Genomic DNA, 21,789 nt, shown 5'->3' on the forward strand with positions numbered 1-21,789 from the left:
CTCTCACTGCTCTAGGTAAACAGTACCCAATGAAGTAACCTAGATCAGACGATGTCAGGGTGGGCCAGATCAGCAAGGAGACCACCAGTCACGACAACAATTCACGCAAAATTTCTCTTTTCAAACCAACAGCTATTTGGTTTTTGGTGCTCAAGGCTGCTCATTAATTCTAAATAAAGTGTATAATAGATAAACACATTCTCTCTTTGAGGTCTAAGCTTTGATGAGCTTCATCCCTAATGTGATGTTGCACAGTTGACCCTCGTATGTTGCTGGTCAATCGCTCTCCAGTCTGCCCTGCCTGCATTAAGCCACATGAGGCAACAAAGCTGAGGCCACATTCCTCTTATAGCTATAGACCCACACGGCCGACGGACGTACGCAGCCACAGCAGTGCTGATGTCTGCACCTACATTCACCAACAGCAGAAAAGTCTACACAGGTCATGTCCACTGCTTGAAGGGCAACTCCACCGCTTTTTCAAAATTTGTGCATAATTAAATGGTTACCATTAAGTTAAGATTACGATTAAGTGACCCTTATTAGTCCCACAACGGGGAAACTTCACCTCCTCATTTAACCCACCCGTGAAGTGAAACACCACATACACACTAGTGAACACACACACACTAGGGGGCAGTGAGCACACTTGCCTGGAGCGGTGGGCAGCCCAATCCACAGCGCCCGGGGAGCAGTTGGAGGTTAGGAGTCTTGCTCAAGGACACCTCAGTCATGTGCTGTCGGCTCTGGGGATCGAACCGACGACCTTCCGGTCATGAGGCTGGTTCCCTGACCGCCAGCCCATGACTGACCCGTGACCATGTCGACAAAAGTGGTTTAACGTGAAATGCTCAGCTCTAGAGAAACGCACAGAAACCAGACATGCCCCTCTGACAGCTTTCTGTGAGGGAGCTTTTATTTTAAATGATTATACGTACTCTGTATGAATGATGTCTAAGCCATTTACAGCAGCTTAACGACACGTTTAATCCAGTCGTGGTGGAGAGACGCATGTAGGGTGGTCTACAGTCCCCAAAGTAAACCGATTTTTTCAGACTGATGACGACTTCACCCTCATCGCTGCTGCATAACGAAGTTCAGAAGACACGTGTGGGTTCACTGGTGGTTTGGGACAGAAAATGCAATGGATATGTTTGCACTGTACACGTTACAGCCCCTGGTTCCCGTCAGCACCGCTGTAAAGAAATCAGAGTTGGTACGTTTCTCCGTGATGAACCTCTTCACGCCAAACCACTCTGAACGACTCGCTCAACCACTGGACTGAGCAGGAATTCTGAAAAATCAGTGGACCTCCCCTTTAACACTATTACCTCTAACACAAATCAGCGCAAGTCACCAGATTTTCTTTTCCAATTTTGGTTAATCAGTTGCCTTCCACTTCCGTTTACAGCCAATGAACGAGTTTCACGTGTCCAGGCGGGGAGAGGAGAGTCCAGCTCAGCACGCCACTCCAATTACTGCAATAATGGGCACACTCACAGACCCCTACTGCGTTCCACTGCTCTTCAAACAGACGGTTCCTAAGGGTACTTTAGCAAAGAGAATGGTTCTATTTAGAACCACGAGTTCTACACAGAACCATTCTTAAATGCTTCTCTGCAAGGTAAAACGGTTCTTCAGACTGATGGAGAACGTGCTGTGTATGGTTCTACAAGGAATCTTCATGAAAATGGTTCTATGTAGCACTGAAAGGGGCACAATGGCAAGCAACCAACCCTTTTTGGTGCTAGGCAGAAGCACTTACAACCACACACAGCACATTCTGCATCCGTCTGAAGAACCAAGGAAGACCTAGGCATGAACTGTTTCTATATAGTTAGCTAGAACTCACGGTTCTAAAGAGAACCAATCCTAAAGAACCCAAGAGGAACACTGTGTAGTAATGTGTACTGGTAGAGAGATTAACCACTGAGACTGCTGACCTCGTCCACAGCTGAGGACCCTGCCAGCCCTGGGCTGGGCTGCTGCTGTGGGGAAGAGCGCCGCTCGCCCGGAGACGCACCTAATCGCGCATTACTTTAACGTGACCTCCGGGATTTTACTGCTTTTCAGCGGCTCCTACGAGGTCAGTTAAAGCCCGTGGTGTGTGTGAACGCAAGGCGTGTTACGGGCTGCCGTTAAATCCCTCTTAAAGCGGGGAAAGACTCGTCCTCGGCGAGCTAACGCTAGCCTGGGTTAGCTAGCCTAGCTTAGCCTAGCCTAGCTGATGTACTCCGTGACGGGATGCAGTCAAAGCTCACCGACCGCGGCTCACCTGGTCAAAGTCCAGCCACTGTCTGACCGCGCGGTCCAGACCGGGGTCCCCGGTCGAGCCCAGGTCGTTCTCCATGTTTCCGTACAGAGGCGAAGGCTCGGTCTGCCGCCTCAGCCTGAGAGTCAGAGGAACTGAGGCAGCGCCCGCGCGCTGTCTGTATGAAGGGGGGCGTTTCCGAGGCCGGCAGAGACGGTTAAAAGGGGAGTGTCACCGAATTTTCAGAATTCTCTGCGTAACGCGGTCCTTGCGAAGTGAACCGAGTCATTCAGAGTGGCTGGGAACCGGGGGTCACGATGTCTACGACACAAATATGGCCATTTTATTTAGTATCCAAACCCACACGCGTCTTCTGGGTTTTTATGTGTAGTGTTTCTGATGGTAAAACAGTGAACAGTCTGAAAGAAATACGGCTGGGGGACTATTTTGCCCCGCATGCACCCCTTCGTCACGAATGGACTAAAATAACTGTTTAACAAGGCGTTTTAGGCCAAAACATTATCATAAAACTTTTGAAAGCAATATCTTGGGCACCAGGCAGCGCACGTGTTCCCATTTTGTGTTAGGAAGCTTTGAATGCACTGAACTTTTCAGACGTCTGGTTCCTATCACCAGCACTGTGAACGATGCTGTCCTAGTAAGCTTCTCTGGAACAAAGCGTTTCACTCCACAACTACTCTGAATGACTTTGGTTACATCGGAACCATTTGATTATGCAGAAAATTGGCGTAGTTCCCCTTTAAGGGGGAGCGTGGCCACTTCCCGTGTCTGCTATTGTATCAAGACTGCCGAACGCCAGAGGGCGCCAGCGAGACAGTCCTCGGTGAATGGAGGTGAACGGAGCCAAAGGGCTACAAACGAAGCTTGTCCGGCTCCGCCCTTTGACTCTGGGAAGTAGAAGGAGGGATTACAGTGAAAAGGAAAGTCGGAGCTGTGTCTGTCCTTTTCTACGGCAATAGGGATCTGGGCAATGGGGTGCTAACACTGGTTGGCCTTACTGATTCTGATCACTGATTGGTTGGCGAGCTGATCAGCTCATTGGATGAGTGAAGCGGTTGTCTGCGACGTCGGGACGGACATGAGGTCACTGGATAAACCGGAGAACTTGTGGAGAGGAGAATTCCCAGAGAGTTTGTAGAGAGGAGAATTCCCAGAGAACTTGTAGAGAAGAGAATTCCCAGATAACTTGTAGAGAAGAGAATTCCCAGAGAACTTGTAGAGAGGAGAATTCCCAGAGAACGTGTAGAGAGGAGAATTCCCAGAGAGCTTGTAGAGAGAATTCCCAGAGAGCTTGTAGAGAAGAGAATTCCCAGAGAGCTTGTAGAGGAGAGAATTCCCAGAGAACTTATGGAGAGAATTCCCAGAGAACTTGTAGAGAGGAGAATTCCCAGAGAACTTGTAAGGAGAGAATTCCCAGAGAACTTGTAGAGAGGAGAATTCCCAGAGAACTTGTAGAGAGAATTCCCAGAGAGCTTGTAGAGAAGAGAATTCCCAGAGAGCTTTTAGAGAAGAGAATTCCCAGATAACTTGTAGAGAAGAGAATTCCCAGAGAACTTGTAGAGAGGAGAATTCCCAGAGAACGTGTAGAGAGGAGAATTCCCAGAGAGCTTGTAGAGAGAATTCCCAGAGAGCTTGTAGAGAAGAGAATTCCCAGAGAGCTTGTAGAGGAGAGAATTCCCAGAGAACTTATGGAGAGAATTCCCAGAGAACTTGTAGAGAGGAGAATTCCCAGAGAACTTGTAAGGAGAGAATTCCCAGAGAACTTGTAGAGAGGAGAATTCCCAGAGAACTTGTAGAGAGAATTCCCAGAGAGCTTGTAGAGAAGAGAATTCCCAGAGAGCTTTTAGAGAAGAGAATTCCCAGAGAACTTATGGAGAGAATTCCCAGAGAACTTGTAGAGAGGAGAATTCCCAGAGAACTTGTAGAGAGGAGAATTCCCGGAGAACTTGTAGAGAGGAGAATTCCCAGAGAACTTGTAGAGAGGAGAATTCCCAGAGAACTTGTAGAGAGGAGAATTCCCAGAGAACTTGTAGAGAAGAGAATTCCTGCTCTGCAATGTTTTCCGGTTTTCCCGATCCCTAGAGGGCACCCCCGAGTGAGTCCAAACTGAATGGGATGATATGGAGCATCTGAGAAACTCATAGTTTATAAACGCTGAAACATTTTTAATGTAAAAGAATGCAATAATTTCCTGAACAATGAACATCATTAAGCGTTTTCCCTCCACCGGGATACTCTTAAGAGCTTTTAAACTCGAGCTATAGGAGTTTAAACCTGCACCCCATGTATTTCCATGACGAGCAGCCAATGAGCTCTCCAGCAGTAAAGCCCGCCTCCTGCTGCCCAAAACTCGTGAGCTGAAAAAAAAGGAAATACATGATTTGTTTTTAGTGAAACACGTCCTTCAACTTTCTGAAATGAAAGAAAAGAGTGATTAGAAACGATTTTTAATTTCCATTCACTCCTGTTCATCGAGGACTCACTCACGGGCGCCCCCTGCTGGTTAGCCGTCCTGTGTTTGATATAACAGGAGCGGCCAGACTCCTCGTAAACCAGCTCTGAATAAACTCCTGTAACTGGAGTTTAAAAGCTTTCAAAAATATAACAGCAGTGTTAAGATATTTTATGTCGTTCTGTGTTCAAGACATTAATTACTTCTATATAAAAATGTTTAGGCATTTACAGTTTTGCTCAAATGCTCCATTTAAACCTGTTCATCTTGGACTTGCTCAGGAGCGCCCTCTAGCGTTTGAGAGACCCAGAATACATTACTCACTATTGAGCGGCGATCTACACGTCCTCTGTGGGGAGCCACTGCTGGCTAAAATATTGACAAAATTGATACCAGAATAATTATAATTTTAAAAAAGTCACTGGAAATACGTCATTTTTTTACATTTTGTAATTCTTTTGTGTTTTCATTTTCATCACGATTAGCAATGCTATTGGCTTTTAATTATGTCTTTATTTCCTAACTCTTCTCCTGTACCTTCTGTTTCACTTATAATTTGGATTTTTTTGGGAATATCCATATCCTGTGGTAACCAAAAATGGAAAATTCGACCAACAAGTCGGCAAATAAGAAGCTGACTTTAATGCGGACAGTTTCTCTTCTGACAAGGCGACTTAAGCCTAGAGGATTTATGTACGACCAAAAACATCCAGCCAACAATGTCCTGTGACCATTGATGAAGGACTAGAGGATGACCGACACAAACTGGGCAGCAGCAGATGAGCTGTCTCTGGCTTTAGAGTGGACAGTGAGTGGACACAGTCTTTAAAAACTCCAGCAGCACTGCTGTGTTTGATCCACTCAGACCAGCACAACACACACTAACACACCACCACCACGTCAGTGTTACTGCAGTGCTGAGAATGACCCACCACCCAAACAGTACCTGCTCTGTGAGGGTCCATGGGGGTCCTGACCACTGAAGAACAGGGTAACAGAGTATCAGAGAAACAGATGGACTACAGTCTGTAACTGTAGAACTACAGAGTGCAGCTATACGGTCAGTGGAGCTGATAAAGTGTTTGGTGAGTGTATATTCACAACAGACTATTTAGAATCAACACAATATATCTAATCTGAATTTTCATGGTGCCCTTTGCTCACTGGGGGCACAGGTGGCTGCCTAATGCAAAGACCACCCCTGCTCTCTGCCACTCACTGATAGAGTAGATTCAGAGAGATGTGGGCCTCTCACTCATGGGGCAGTACGGCACACTCTCCTCTAAGAAAAGTAGCTAACGTTTATCCAAAAAGCTGCTAGACTGATGGAAAAAAGTCATTAAAATGGGCCTGGAAAATCGACAACTGCTGAATGACCTCATAATCCTACTGAAAAAAACCAGCACAGACCTCCATGAATTCCACGCTGGCCTTTACTGGCTCTAATGCTGGTCTGGTGCCGGTGTAGCTGCATACCAGCATCCAAAACACAACATGCACTGGTTTTGCTGGTGATGAGCCATGCTGGTCTGTGCTGGTGCTTTTCCTAGTAGGGAATTCAAAGCATCCGGTGACACCTGGGTGGGAAATGTACACCGGACAAAACGTATCAACTTTGGAACTTTTTTGTTTACTACAGCAATTTTAGCCCAAAGGCAATTTTCACAGACGAAACTCAGAATCACAGAAAGATGCACAACTCCAGGGGTCGATTAACTTTCTGCAAATCATTTCACGCTTGCCTCAAATTATGTTAAGTTGTAAAGATATCTCTAATGACTTGCATGTCACTGCTGTCGGAACAAAACCTCGTATCTCCAGATCGGTAACTTTACAGGAGAAGGAAAAAACCTACATTACTTTTAATGAAAGTCAGTGGAACCAGAATTTTTTCCAAGTCGTTTTCGACCATTTATTTTTGTTCATTCATCGCGAAATTTACAGACAGTGTAAAGGCCAACAGGCGTTTTCAAATTAGGCCAAAATATTGAAAAACAACACAAGTGGAGATACGAGGTTTTGTCCCAACAGCAGCGATATGTGGTTTCTGACACTGTGTGGCACACTGCTATCTACAGACAGCTTTTAGGATGGCTGCTACTACTACAGCCATGTTTAATGCATCCCATGAGATCACTGTGTGATGTACAACAGTCTACAAAACACATCATTTCGAGTCTCATTTTAATAGAGTGAATACTGCATTACAAAGCAAGAGACTGCAATTCATCATCTCTACATTCATCCATTCATTTCTTCAGTCATCCAGTTAGCCACTGGCTCATCCGCTCGCCATCGTCGGCCACTCAGTCAGATCATGCTTTTGTTTCTGCATGCATTCCTCCAGTCCCGGTTGTATTTGGTAAAGACCAGTGTGTGTATGGTTTGCAGCATGCCTGATAGGGTCGGTGCACAGCAGCTTCCAGTTATGTCCACACACCTGTATGGAAAGTCATTTGACACTAACGTGGTATGAAGGTGTCCATGATAAAATTTCGTTCCTCCACTCCTATCAGATCCACACCATTAGAAGAGAAAGGATGATCAACATTGATTTCCACAGTCTGTTCTCCAAAACGTCTGACAGGCTCTCAGACGCTACAGGCAACCTAGTCACGATTACTCCCTTTACAGTACCGAAGCACATCAACAAGTATGTAAGTGACCATTAATTGGCCAAAACAAAACCAAAATAAACTGTACCACATAGCAAAGAAACTAATTACAGTTTATGTGCTTTGTAGGATGGATGTGACGTCACAATGCAGGGTGCGTGTGACGTCACAATGCAGGTTGCGTGTGACGTCACAATGCAGGGTGCGTGTGACGTCACAACGCAGAGTTGAATTGCAGCAGGAGTAGATCTTTGGGTATTTGTGGTCGGTCTTTGTGAAAAAGAACAAAAAGAATTATAACTACTGGGTGCCTGAGTGTCATTTACCAAAACAACACCAGTTAAACTGAACTTTATCACACAGCAACGAGAACAATTTAATGTATATATGCCAAGTATGATGTCACAGTGCAGATGCATGCGATGTCACAACGCAGTAGGAGCTTGTGGTCGCAGACAGTCTTGTGAATTAAATATAACGGTAAAAACTAACAGGTGCTTGAAGCACATGAACCTATGTTCAAAATGTAAGTATTCATGGATCAAAACACAACCAGATAAAGTAAACTTTACCACATAGCAAAGAAAATAATAAATAAATGCAGAGCTGATCTGTAGCAGGAACGTATGGTTGTGGATAATCTTTGTAAAATAAACAGTATCCGAAATACCTCCTGGTATTTGAGAGGTCCCACGTTGGCCCGCTAAACCGGCGTTGGTAGGCTGTTGACAAGCCGCTGAGGCTAGGTTCAATTCACTCTTTCTAACAGTCTCTTGGGAAAATTGGGCAGGTTTTATTGTACGTTTTTCAGAGGTATCCCAGGTATAGTTACAGCTGCTAGGGTATGAGAAACCAACTGGGTGAACCAGTTTGCTACAGCTCCACCTTGAAGCAGACCAGTGTTCCATCTCTAGTCAGTTCAGAATACCAAAGACAGAAGCTTGCTGACTGTAAAAGAAGCAGGTTAAACAACAACAAATGACAGCATAATGTCATAATAGGTTTACTTTCAGAGACCCTCTAGTATTTAGATTTTGAGACATTCAGGAGGTCCAAGATGTTAATTGGGAACCCCAGACCCCCCACACCAGGACCTCATTTCACACCTTGAAGATTAATATAAATATAAAACTAGTATGCAATTTCTATGAAATGGAACTTCAAAAAACAAAACAACAACAACAACAACAAAAAAAAACAGACCTGATATTTCTATGGTAAAAATGGCTATTCATAGCACATCTACAACACAGCCTTTGAAAATTCAAGTCATAGAAAAAGCAGCTGAAATCCATCTTGAAAAAGGCTACTCATCTATAAAAGGTAACTTCATAAAGTACAACACAGTTATTCATATACTGTACCAATATATACACAGTATACTTACTGGCCACTGAAACACATAATTATCAGTATGCATCACTCTGAGTTTTGTTCATTCTGCTCTGGTGAATGTGCCATTGGGAATGGAAACAAGCAAAATAAAGGAACAGCATATTTCATAAAGTTTGACACAGAAGCAGGTGTGCATGTGTATGAAACGGAGAGGGACAGGGACAGAGGTAAGAAGAAAAATAACGAGCTGCTGAGGTCCTGTGCCTGTGCCTGTTTATCCACTGCAATGTGTGTAAAAAATGAGAAGCGGAAAAAGCACTAAGCTTCACGTGATACAGTATCTCTGCTACCCAAAACGTTACCTATTCATTCTCAAGAAAACACTACTAACATACTAAAGTACATAAGAAGTGCATAATAAGAATTGCAGTACATTCAAATGGAAATTTAAATACTGACAAAGGAAGAACACAAGCAGTTTTCAGTCTAGCAATTGTCAGTGCATGTCTGTGCCTGTGTCATGAACAGTGAGCCTTGACATATTATATGTCTCAGCCATGCTCATTTTGCATGTCTGTTTGCAGGTGCTCATCTGTTGGAGATGTTAGGTTACCATTGCAAAATGTCTATTTCCATATCACACCTCAACTGTATGAAATTCAGATTTGGCAGGATTCCATTCATATGTAAAAGGGGGTGTTGTCTTGGGGTCAGATGGCCACAAGAAAAGCTCTGATTTTGTAGTTCAGTGGTCAAAGGGCAGTGAGTGTGCGGAAGAGTTGTGTGAGGCAGAAGACTGAAGTCGTGAGTGCTGTGCACTGGCGAGCCAGGAGCTTAATATTGAGATCATGGCAAGTCCTTTTTCCGGTTGCGGTGCCCACACGCTCTGCTGCCCGTGCAAATTCCTGGTAGGTCTGTATCAGATCTGCAAGTCCTGACAGAGCTTGGGTGTGGCGCTCCTGGCATCTCTGGCAGCTTGAGAAGCTCAGGCATACACTCGTCAACTGCACAAGTGAATGAAAACTATCAGCTAGCGCATGCAGTGTTTCCGCTGGGGTTTGCCCGACCCTTACCACTTGCTGACAGCCAGCCAGAAGCGCTCGGGCCTCTGTGTGCAACCTCCGTTTATTTTCAGAGAAGTGAGCTGCACAGGTGTCTTTGGGGTGCTCCTGGACACTGTCCTGGTCCTTCATAGCTCCAGCCAGGACAGCTAATAGCATGCCAATGTCTCTCTGCAGTGCCAGGAAGCCTGTGGATGGTAATGGGTAGCGCCGGGACAGTAGGCCAGCAATAGCATCTTCATGAGGATCAGGAAGGAAGCAGTCAGGGACATGCAGGGGAGACAGAAGGGGACCAAGTTCTGCCGAAGAGGATGGTGGCAGGACCACATGAGGAAAGGAAGGAAGGGGTGAGGATGGAGAAAAAGAGGAAGGTGAACCAGAGAGGGACGAAGGAGGGATAGATGTCATAGGTGATGCCTGATCATTCTCTCCCTGTTGTGTCCTACAAGAGAACTCATAGACAGTCAGTTCATCATCAAAGCCCCCACTGTCAAGAACACCGCTGAAGCAGTTTGTGTATACTGCCTGACATCCACAAACTTCCAAGGGTGTTTGAGCACCTTCCATAACTGTCTCACACCCCATGGCAAGGGCCGAGCTGCAGCTAAGATCAGGTTTCCCATGTGGGCATGGGCTGGGAAGTGCTTTGGGCTGGGTGTTGGTGGGCTTGGATTCACAGTTTGTGAAAACCCCACAGCCAGAGGTCAGAAGATGTGATTGTCCATCCCCAAGGGGGCTGATCTCTCGTGATGTGACCACACCCCATGGTCCATTCAAGTTTTGAGTAGTAACCACCACAGATGAAGGGCTGATCTTGAAAGGTGCCACTGGTTGTGGGCACAAATGTGAGTTGGATGGTTGAAGAGATTCTTGAGGTTCAGTTTTTGTTTTCTGCTGTCCATGCACGTGGTGATTTGCGTGGCTTAATTCCCTGACCTCTTCGATCACCTCTGTGACTTCTTCAGATACTATAGTAACAACTTTTACCTCAGTTACCTCAGACGTGCCAGTTGAGGTCACATTGTTGGTTTCTTCTTCCACAATATCCACATCTTTTCTCCTCGGCCGTGTTTCAGAAAATCTTCTTGCTAGTTTAGCATTGTCACCAACACAAGCATCACCATCTAGAACTTCCTGGGAGCGTGACAGGTAGAGGGGCAAGTTCTGAATCTTTCCCCGCAGTGTTGAAGCAGAAAGGCGACCAAGGATGCCAGAGGAACATGGTGCAAATAAGTAACCTGGTGTGGGCTCCATGGATGGAACACTGGAGGACAATTCTTGGATAGATGGATCACTAGAACTGTCAGTGTCATCAGATTCTGTCTCTTTTGTGCGGACAAGAGGTTCCCTTTGAGGCAAAAGGCGCCTTGGTGAGCAAAGAGGAGCCCTTCTACCAAATGCAGCAGACATGCTCTGGCTTCTGCTTCTCTCTACTGGGTTTTTCAGAATACCCATTTCCAGACTTTCTTCATCCTGGTCATCATCTGGACTTGGGGTACAGGATATGGTTGGGACTTGTAAGTATAGTGAGCTAGACAGGGATGTTTGGCCCAGCTGAGGAAGTGAGCAAGTCTTTAGCTTGTCCAAAGTGTCTTTGGATAGACCCTCTATGAAGGACTCTTGGTCATTTGTTTTCAAATGTAAAGTGTTGTCAGACTCTTCCCTTCTAGATGTAGCAAAGAACAAATGATCAGCAAGAAATCCTTTAACCAAATTTCCCACTGCACCTTCTTCTCCCATATCAGCACTTTTGACATTGTTCTCTTTGGCTTTAGGCTCTGCACAGCTGCGGGATGCTACAATAGCAGGCGAGGCATTAGGCATGAGTTCAGTGACAGACTTAAACTCCATGGAATCTGGTTCCATTAACATAAGCTGCTGTTTCCGCTGACTGGCCTTACTGATTCTGTTGCCATCCAGGAGATGCTGGGTTCCAGGCCTACTTGGTTTAGATGGCGTGATGGGTTTGGACTCTAGTTGTGCTGGCTCCCCTTCAGCATTGGTTAGGGATGAAACTGTAGGGCAGGAGCTTTGATCTGATAAGCCACCATTGAAGTGAGAGATCAGACCTTCTCCCTTTTTGTCAGGTCCTGACTTGTGATTTGGAATTTGATTGTAACTATTTGTTTGATCTTCTTCAGGGAATGATACTAAAGAGGTGTAATCTGTTTCCATGAATGAACGGCGTTTTCTGGATCTCTTGCGGAATCTTGACAGTTCATTTTCTAACTCCACCTGTAGTTCTTCCTCCTGCTCTCCTGTATTCTCTCCCTCAGTCATCCCTTGTTCACCAAAACTGATCCCGATGTCACTTAGACTCAGTGTACGCTTCATCGTGTTCAATTCTGTAGAATTTTCTAGAAAAGAGAAGAAAATCAAATACGTTTGTACTTTTAAATACAACTTTACAATTACACCTTCATACTTCACTCTAATGTTAGAGAATAAGGCAAGAAAGAATTTCAAACAAGTCTTGTGCAATTAGAATAGGATATTGTGTTCTCCATTATAGCTGGGGTCACAAATAATTCAAAGTAAATTAGGTGGCCAAACCTCTAGTTATAGCTGCAGACAAAGGTTCCTCAGGGGATGTGAATCTCTCCTGGGCATCAAAGAACTCATCATCTGAGCTGCTGTCTCCAAAACCAGGAGGAGGCTGAAGGATGGGCACAGGCTCCCTCTCCAACTCTTGTCTGTTTTCATTTTCTTCTTTCTGAGAGACGGGAGGAGTGGGAGGTCTAGGGAGGCTTCGGGCGCTATCAGGTGTCACATTAGAGCAGATGTTGTAGTAGCATCGTGGATCTCCCTGCTCAAATGTAAACACACTTTCAGAACCTTCTTCTGATGCCTCCAGCCTTTGTCCATCTACTTCACCTCCTTGGTCATCATAATCCTCATCTTCACTGGCCTCAGGGGGACTGGGTAGACATTCTGCAATGTTGGACAGAGCAGCAAAACATACGAATGGATCGCTGTCCCCATCAAAATCAGTAGAACACAGCTCATTGTCTTGGCAATGCAGTTGCTTTGTACCTGCCGGTAGAGGGGATGGATCAGGATGAAAGCAGTGGTCTCCCATATCCAGGTGGCTGGGACAGCTGGTGGAGCAATAGGTCAAAAGGTCATCCTCTTCAAGGGCATCCATAGAGTCACTGGACATGCTGGTTAGGAAACGAGAGTCTGTCTGGCATGAATCTGATGCCTCAGATGGTGGGTCCTCCACGATGATAACACATGGAGGCTTTGCCTTCTTCTCCTCTTGTTCTGTGTCCTTGTTCTCTGCTAAGTTCCTTTCTTCCTTGCTTTTTGCCATCTCTCCTTCATTTAAATGCACAGATTCAGTCTGTTCTTCTACTCTTACATTCTCCATCCTAAATGTTCCATTGGCCACATCACCCTGTTTGTCCTCCTTGTCTTCGTTTTCTGTTTCAGTCTTTTCTTGCTCCTGCCCTACACCTGGCTTGTCACTCGGACTGACTGCTGCCACCTGCTGATCACTCTGGGCACCATTAGCCACATGAGCAAGGAGAGCATCCATATCTGTGTCCGAGTCTTCAGAGTCACTGCCGCATTGTGATACATAACCTGCACAGTGCACACAAAACCACACGGTGGTGTATTAGCAGTGCTAACGCTAATATACACAGTTTTAGCAGAGAGCACAGATTTAAATGCAATATTCAGATTCAGAAAAACTATACAGTACTGTGCAAAAGTCAGAGACCAATCATTTATTTTATATATATATATATATATATATATATATATATATATATATATATATATATATATTATAATCCACTTTAATAAAAATAGGAGAGTCAAAGAAAAATAAATTAAAAAGTTCAAATGTTTGATTAAACGCTACAGAGTAAATGGGTCTGCTAACAACCAAAAATGTCCCCATCAGATAGAAACAGCACTCAAAGCTTTTATGTTTGAGAGGGAGAGAGGAGAAAAACCAAGCTCCTCTCTTCATTCAGATCTGAAAACATCCATAGCTGTTTCTGTCCATCCGGCCACTGTGAGAAGACTCTGAAAGGATGTGTAGCTGTTCAAGAAACGCTCACTGAGAAAAGAAAGAACAACAAAGTAGACAAAGAAGAAGAACTTTTGCTAATCAAACAAAAAATGCTGCTATTGTTCTCAGAACAGTGGGCTGACCACCCCATAGTCCAGACCTCAACATCACTGAATGGGATTATTTGAGTTATGAGAAGCAGAAAATGCAACCAACTTCTAAGACTGAACTTTGGAGGTGTGGAAAAATATCCCTGCAGATTTTTTTAAAAAACTGAAAGAGAGTCTACGGAAAATAATGGAAGCACACAATAAAGTAATAATCAAGGCAAAGAGTGGACACTTAATACTGAAAAAAATGATATTAATTTCTGCTTCTTTGCAATTTTTTGTTAAACATATGTTGTCTGAAAAATGTACAACTTGAAATTAAATGAAGTGTGGCATCTGACTTTTGCACAGTACTGTAAAAGATATGAAAGGCATTACATTGTAGTAGTCCAAGAATAGTGCCACATTGTTCTAAAGTACTTGTACAAAACAATAACTACAAGCCAGGAGAAGCATAATAGCATAGAATATACTGCTCTTATTTAGTGACTTTGCCTTTGTACCTTCCTCTGCTGATATACGGTGGCTCTTTGAGTTAGCTGTCCATGGGAACACGCACACCTGGGGATCTACCAACAGTTTGTAGTAACCAGCTATCAGGCACGACAAGTCCTTAGCAGCCACTGACTCCAACAGCAAAGTTATAGGCTTAGAAAGAGGAAGAGGAAGTTTTGGTTGAAAATGAAGGGTCAAATTCTTCAAACAACAAACAAAACATTTTTCTATAGGGATTTTATTCCCTGTGATATCTAGGTAGCTACTGGCCAGTGAGCGTTCTGATTGGTTAGGACTTCAGGAGCTGAACTGAAGGCCTAATATATCAGATTAACTAGTAGGTGAGACAAATTTTGTTTTAAAAAAATGTCACTTCATTTAAAAATCCATCTAAAAAGGACCATTCAAAATAAAGTACCATCCAAACAGCTCTGTCTATTTAGTGTAAATGAATGTAAATCATATCGAAATGATCAATTTGACGCATCATCAAATCTGCAATTTCAGTCGTTTCAATAAAGAGTCGTAATCTAATCAAAGCTTTTTAGGGTGTTTACAAATGCAGTTTGTGTTTGTGTACAGTGCTTGTGTTTATGTGAGTACCTTTATATCCTGCAGGTAGATTTTGACGAGGCTAACACGCTCTGACTCCGGCGTGAGTTCCACTCTGGTGATGCTGTTGAACTCGGTCAGCGTGGTCAGGATACTCAGCTTGTGGTTGATCACCTGACTCACTCCATACTGCGCCCCCACCAACAGACTAACCATAGACTCCCTGTCCTGGAGCTGGGGAGAGAGCCAGAGAAGATCTCTATAAGCTGAAAATGAACTCCTAACATCTAGAATCCTCTCCTCTCTTTCCTGCACAGCAGGGGGCGTATGCATGCAGTGAGGGACATGTATGTTTTAAATGGTTTTCACTTTGAATGTTGTAACTCCAGAATTTGAATCAGCTGTAAGTTTCAATTCTTACCATCATGGTGGCACTGAAGGATTTGCCCCCATAAGACTTGAGTTCACACATCTCGTTCAGGTAATTTAACCTGGCTTGGTTTATGGTCACCACCTGAGGCACAACAACACATATTAGAGCTCAGAAAATGTGAAAATATTCATACTAGATTTGGGCAATACAGCAATATCACAATTTACTATAATAAACTATGGTGAAGGATGACTGAAAAAATTGGGTGCTAACTTTTAAACCAGGTCAAAAAAATCATACAGTAGCCCACCATAGTGAGTGAAGATATAGTAAACTATGGAACTCTCAGTAAAACAGTGGGTTATACTCTGGTATAAATATGGCACTTGGCAAGTACTGAAACAATGCCTTTGTATTTGTGACTGAAGATCAAAATGTAGTGCTACATAGTGGTCAATTTCTTTTAGAATAGCTCCAATCACCAATATGCAACTTCCAGCCAAAAGCTCCCCATGGGCTTTGGAGGCTCCATACGATTCAAACACACCTTCTGCTTGGGTTCCTGTATAATTTTCTTCATGTGGTAACTGATGGCTTTCCTTAGGTCTTTCTCTCGCATGTTCCTCAGTAAGGTACTCGACACAAAGCTCTCAATACCCCAGTCCTTCCTATAGACATACAAGCACACTAATGAAGACCCAAGCAAATCAACAAAACATCGAATTTGACCACAGGTGCCCAAACCTTTGCATATATTTGCATCTACTTAAATATAAAAAATTGGTGCAGTTGAATATATTTAGCACATATAGTTAAAAAAACATTAAATATATTGCTCTTTTAAAATCAGTGAATATATGTACATTTTTGTTAAATATTGGGAAATGGGGACAGGTCCGTGGAATTCCCCTTTAATGTCTACAGAAAGGAAATTCATTGCAACACGTGAAAGTATTGCAGTGTATTACCAAAGTTCTCTAAAACTCTAACTGAAAGGTTTTTCTAACCTCCTTCATAGTTTATTTGCATTCACAAGTTCTTTGTGAATCTGTGTGTCCTTTTAAGTGTTCATTCAGAATTCAACAGGCTGGAGGTTAGAGAACCGGCCTTGTGACCAGAAGGTCGCCGGGTCGATCCCCAGAGCGGACGGTACATGACTGAGGTGTCCTTGAGCAAGGCACCTTACCCCCAACTGCTCCCTGGGTGCTGCAGATAGGGCTGTCCACCAATTCTACCAAATTACTTCAAACAGTGGCCCCACAGTAAAAAAATGATATTTTAAAGGATTATGTTATGATCTGTTGGTTTTAATAGAGATTGTAATGAGTTGAATATGTACAAAAGCATAATGTATAGGGTACTTTCTATTAGGGAGTGTCTGTCCCAAAACCTAACCCCTACATTTAGATGTCTAAAAATACATTTTTTATTTATTTAGTTTTAAGACCAAAGTTTTTCTTTTAAAGATTACACTAGTAGATTTAGAGGTAGAATGCTGTTCCAGTCATTTCATGCCACTACTGAAACACCAGAGTTTTAGACCATGGACAGAGCCTTATTTTAGTGAGCAGTTAGATCCCATTGTTTTGAAGTAAATGTGTCGTACCCTCTGAAAATCAGTGTGGAACATTAAATTAAGTAAAAATGTTTGTGTTTCAGAAAAAAAATATTAGGATTTTATGTGTCTAAAGCTGTTCTTGCTGGTCATGTAGTGGCGTTTTTTGAGTTCTGCTCAAAATGAGCTCGAAAGTGTCACCACTGAAACAGTCAGTCCTGACACTTTTGGAAGTTCTGGTAGGGTTCTGATTGTTTTGGCATGCTTAATCAAGGTACAGAGTCACTCAAAGACCCAAATGTCTTTTAAACTCTGAACCAACTTTGAACCAACTTGGTAGAACGATCCATTTATTGCTCAGTTTTATTTTTAGTCATTTGAACCACAAAATTGACCTTCTGGACTAATATGCCACTGTTAATAAAAAATATGCCTGCTTAAGCATCTAAAATGTTTGGATTTGGAAAATATTTATACTGTGATATATAATATTAATATAGAAATATTCATTCCAACGACATTCACATAGATTTTGGTTCATAACTTACTACTGTGTGTAAGTTATCACTGTAATGGCCTTTTAGGATGTTCTAGTGACTGTCACTGTCTGTGGGTGTGTGTGTTCTTACGTGATGGTCTTTAGGTGTGTTTTGGGTGACTGGCCGGTGCTGGCAAGTCTCTCCTGAATGTGCAGCGCTGCCAATCTGAGAGCCGTGTTACACTTCATCTCCACAGCAAACCTCTCCTGCAAAACATCACTCACACTCTACACGCATACACATGCACAGTTACACACTGCAGCTCATCTGTTAATGTACAATCTGTTCAGCTAGCCATTCTCCACCATAGCTTTTCATCAATGGTCAGCTTCTGACCACAGTCGTTCTTGGCTGGATATTTTTGTATGGTGGTCCGCTCGCAAATATGTGTATGAATATGTAAATCTATAATATAAACCCTGTGTCTGATATACTCGTACCACACTGTCAGTGTCACTGCTGTGGTGAATGATGTACCACCCAAATAATATGTGGACAACAGCAACCCTGTCTTCAAAAACTGAGCAAGGATGAATGAGTAGAGTGTGGCACATAAACTGCAGCAACAAACGAGCTACAGTCTGTAATTGTACATCAATATAGTGGAGCTATAATGTAGATAAGTGGCCTGTTAGTGGAAGTACAAGGTAGGTGTTTCTAATAAAGTGGCCACACACCTGCAAATAGAGATACTCGAAGGCTACAGGATCTTCCTCCAGCATTTCTTGTGGTTCTTTGGGCATGAAGCAGACACGGAACAGACACCGATAGTCATGAGACTCCTTCTTCTGGACCACCTACAGCACGTACACATGCATGCACACAAACACTCGGGAGTTATTAAGTATTCGCCTCAATTCTGGGTCCTTAGTCATTCCCATTATATATATGATATATATGATATATGTATCTATGATATGATCACAAGTGGACAGTGTGTTTCACAGATGTACAGTCGTTTACACCTGGTACTTCTTAATGAATTTACTCCTCGTCTTGATATAGACCAACAAAGCCAGACCAATTTTACTTTACATTACTAATCATACTTTTCTATTATGTCTTAAATTTACATATGAAGTTTTATTTAATCGGATCATTTGAACCAACTGACTTAAAGTCACTGTAGACTTTTAACTTTCCACAAATGGACGGAGTGGGGAGGGGGCTGATGAATTGTGCAGCAACAGATGGGCTAAAGTTCAGAATTGTAACCCTAGAAAGGGCACCTGTATCGTATGGGTTTCTAATAAGGTGGCCAGTGACTGGCAGCACAAGGTAGCTGTTTCTGATAAAGTGGCCAGAGAGTGAAAGCACAAGGTAGGTGTTTCTAATGAAGTGGTCAGCGAGTGAAAGTGCAAGTTATGTGTTTCTAATAAAGTGGCCAGTGACTGGCAGCACAAGGTAGGTGTTTCTGATAAAGTGGCCAGAGAGTGAAAGCACAAGGTAGGTGTTTCTAATAAAGTGGCCAGTGAGTGGAAGCACAAGGTAGGTGTTTCTAATAAAGTGGCCAGAGAGTGAAAGCACAAGGTGGGTGTTTCTAATAAACAGTGGTGGATGAAGTACACAAATCATGTACTTGACTTAAAGTAGAGATACCAAAGGTAAAATATTACTCCAGGAAAAGTAGAAGTCCTTAATCTAGACCTCAACTTGAGTAAAAGTCCAAATGTATTTGCCTTCAAATGTACTTAAGTATAAGTAAAAGTAAGAAAGTAAAAGTACTAAAAGAGTAATCCTGGCTCTGATGTCCTGTTATCATTTTTTGTAATAAGTTTCTGGTGCATTGTGGGTTCATATTGAAACCATATCATGGGACATTTCATGCTTCACTTCAGTTATAGCAAAAGATGAGCCTGAAGGGTTTTATTGTTCACTTTCTGTTTCTGCGTTTGAGTTGGTTTAGGCTTCATATTAAGTCGTACTGGTCAGGTCTGTCTGAAGCTTCTGTGCATACCTCTTGAATCAGCTCTTCTTCGTGCAGCAGAAACAGTTTGGCGATGCTGTACTGTTGTTCCAGCATGAGAGAGAAGTGTTCAATGCGGGATATGGACAGTTTGTCTTTCAGAGTCATCACTATGTCCTAGTGAACAAGCAACAAGCAGAAAAATCACTTTTTTTCCAGCTCAATACAAAATAGATGCTAAAGCTGCTCATTCAGCTGTGTCATGACTATGATTTAATTCAGCACTGTCATCTAATCATTAACGAGACCAGTTTTCTGGGTCTTGACACTGCAATTATGCTACAAACAATGGAATATCTGGTGTATCAAATGCCATTAAATTTATTATGCTGTCTGGCCTGATTCAGCTGAATGGTGGAAATAATGCCTCTTGATCTATTAGTGAGCCACTGGCCTAGTTTAAATGCACATTCAATCAGTCAGTGTTGCATTATGGAATACAGATCCACTCTACCTTAACTGTGGTCTTGGGTTCGAATTTGAAGGCTTTGGTCTGACCGTTTTCCAAATAGACCTTCAGAACGTTGGGCAGGAACAGCAGAGAGTTGCCCTGGAGGTCAAGAAAAGGATAATCATGTTAGGAAAAAAAACCCTGCTGGCAAAATCTTTGCTCAGAGAAAAAGGATTAAAGAAAACATCCAGCTGAGTATCTTGTGGTTGCATTTCTTTCATGAATAATTGAGTGCTGTTTAGTCTGATGGTGCTCAAGGCTCCCACGTTTCTGCCGTTCACATACTACTGAATACGATCATGCGAAAAAAGGAAGAACGTGGCAGTTCAGATCTGCAGTGCTTGATGCTTCATGTGAATCCGAGACGAATCAAATTGATAATTTCCCCCTTAATCAAAATGTAATCATCTAATCAGTTTATCCAAGACATGTTCGGTGTTGAAAGTTGACAGTAAAGGTGCCAGACCGTTTACTGTGGTATTTTAGGTGGTTGCAAAGCTGTTGACAAACGGTTTCTGTGGTATCCCAGGTGGTGCTGGGGTGTTACTAGATGATTGCTATGTATCCATCTATACCCTAGATGGATCAACATGATATAAGTTGGGTACGCAAAGTTTTGTACCCTATTCATCATCATGTATTGTCATTTAACAGTGATTGTATAAAAACGAACATTCCAGAGTGGAGCGGTGTTGATATCTTGAAAGCTGTGGGAAAAGGTAGTGGGAGAAAAATATGGCAGAAAAATAAGAGGAAGAAGAAGAATATATGTAATCAGATAATGCATATCCTGAAGAACATTCAGAGTGTTATTCACGAAAACACACGCTCTGGAGTGTTCTACTGCTTTTAGACAACAGTTACACAGATAAAGTAAGAAATTAATAAAGTGGGCTGTGAACATTGGACTGAGCCACATTACAGCTCCTTAACAAGCAGCTTGTTGCTACGTCAGAGTAACGAATGCCTCTCACTCGCCGCTCAGCCGGCAGTTCGTTCTCCAGCTAAATTCCCAAACTGTCGTCACCACTGAGCAGCTTTTCAGTCGGCAGCTGTGACAGAAGAACAGCTGAACAACCTGGAATCAGCCAGAAATCAACCGAATACCATTCACCCAGACTCTGACCAAATCGAAATGAGCCGTAAAACTCAAGCTTAACATCAATATTAACGTTTTGTTCCAGCCAGTCCAAAAAGCTTCTTACAGCCTGTTTTCTTGGGCGAATGGTCTTCAAAGTAATGGTATTAAAAGTATCCATCTTCTGTTTGTGGCATTCAAATTAGATTTTTTAATACATGTTGAAATCATTACACCCTTAGATAACAGCATGTCATACCATGTCAGAAACCACACAAGCAAGTATATCAGAGATTACTTAACAAATGCACATTGTTTGAGGCAAGTATGTGATGCTTTATTGGTGGGACATTTGCTTCCATTACTTGTTCGCTGCATTGGCCTCGCAGCTCCAGGTCGAAACAAAAGAAGGAGCAAACTTCAGATACCAAAGCTGTCTTGGCTGACTGACTACATTTAGGTTAAAGAGGAAGATTTTTTAAATGAAATTTTTGGTCAAACTATCTCTTTAACACTGTACCACCTTAGCTTAATAAAGTATCTAAGGCCATGGAAGTCAAGGAGCATCAATTTGCTTCAGTTAAGGTGCTCTGTCTCAGAGTGTGCACCATCTGCTCAGCAGAACTACAGTACGCATGGCACAAATACAGACAGACCTCCTTAAATAAACGATTAATTGAATAATTAATAAATTACTGATGAATTATTGAAGAAGACTCTGCCTAAAACGCCCCCCCCCCCCGCCCCCCGCCTTCTCTCCTCTCCCTTTCTGAGTCTTTCATATTCTCTGCATAGCCTTTTCATTCCCAGCACTGGGTCTTTGCTTCACGCAGGTTCTTTAGAAATACATTAGCAGCCTGCATCAAATTGATTTGCAGACACTTAAAGGAATTCTCTAGTGTATTTCAACCTAT

The 21,789-nt window shown here is 43.0% G+C and overlaps 2 protein-coding genes across 3 annotated transcripts in view; both read right to left on the reverse strand.

The window, feature by feature from the left end:
- The window catches only part of pgm2 (phosphoglucomutase 2), a gene marked incomplete at its 5' end in the record, with an annotated part of 21,586 nt that extends 19,104 nt beyond the window's left edge, over nucleotides 1–2,482 (reverse strand). The window contains one exon of the mRNA XM_017683438.2: nucleotides 2,276–2,482. Within this exon, the coding sequence (XP_017538927.2) occupies nucleotides 2,276–2,482 (207 nt within the window). The remainder of the gene's footprint in view (nucleotides 1–2,275) is intronic.
- Nucleotides 2,483–6,891: 4,409 nt separating this feature from the next.
- The window catches only part of LOC108411726 (FERM and PDZ domain-containing protein 1), a 51,926-nt gene continuing 37,028 nt past the window's right edge, over nucleotides 6,892–21,789 (reverse strand). The window contains exons 8-18 of one of the 2 annotated variants that reach the window (XM_017683440.2): nucleotides 19,801–19,896; nucleotides 19,338–19,463; nucleotides 18,058–18,177; nucleotides 17,471–17,607; nucleotides 15,834–15,954; nucleotides 15,335–15,427; nucleotides 14,965–15,147; nucleotides 14,370–14,514; nucleotides 12,769–13,320; nucleotides 12,289–12,666; nucleotides 6,892–12,092 (exon numbers count right to left, since the gene is read on the reverse strand). In XM_017683440.2, coding sequence (XP_017538929.2) covers nucleotides 9,427–12,092; nucleotides 12,289–12,666; nucleotides 12,769–13,320; nucleotides 14,370–14,514; nucleotides 14,965–15,147; nucleotides 15,335–15,427; nucleotides 15,834–15,954; nucleotides 17,471–17,607; nucleotides 18,058–18,177; nucleotides 19,338–19,463; nucleotides 19,801–19,896 — 4,617 coding nt within the window. In that variant the 3' untranslated portion in view covers nucleotides 6,892–9,426. Of the gene's footprint in view, nucleotides 12,093–12,288; nucleotides 13,321–14,369; nucleotides 14,515–14,964; nucleotides 15,148–15,334; nucleotides 15,428–15,833; nucleotides 15,955–17,470; nucleotides 17,608–18,057; nucleotides 18,178–19,337; nucleotides 19,464–19,800; nucleotides 19,897–21,789 lie in introns of both variants that reach the window. The other variant, XM_037533006.1, reaches the window with a different exon arrangement.

The sequence above is a fragment of the Pygocentrus nattereri genome, chromosome 22 (genome assembly GCF_015220715.1).
Source record: "Pygocentrus nattereri isolate fPygNat1 chromosome 22, fPygNat1.pri, whole genome shotgun sequence".
Classification (NCBI taxonomy): domain Eukaryota; kingdom Metazoa; phylum Chordata; class Actinopteri; order Characiformes; family Serrasalmidae; genus Pygocentrus; species Pygocentrus nattereri.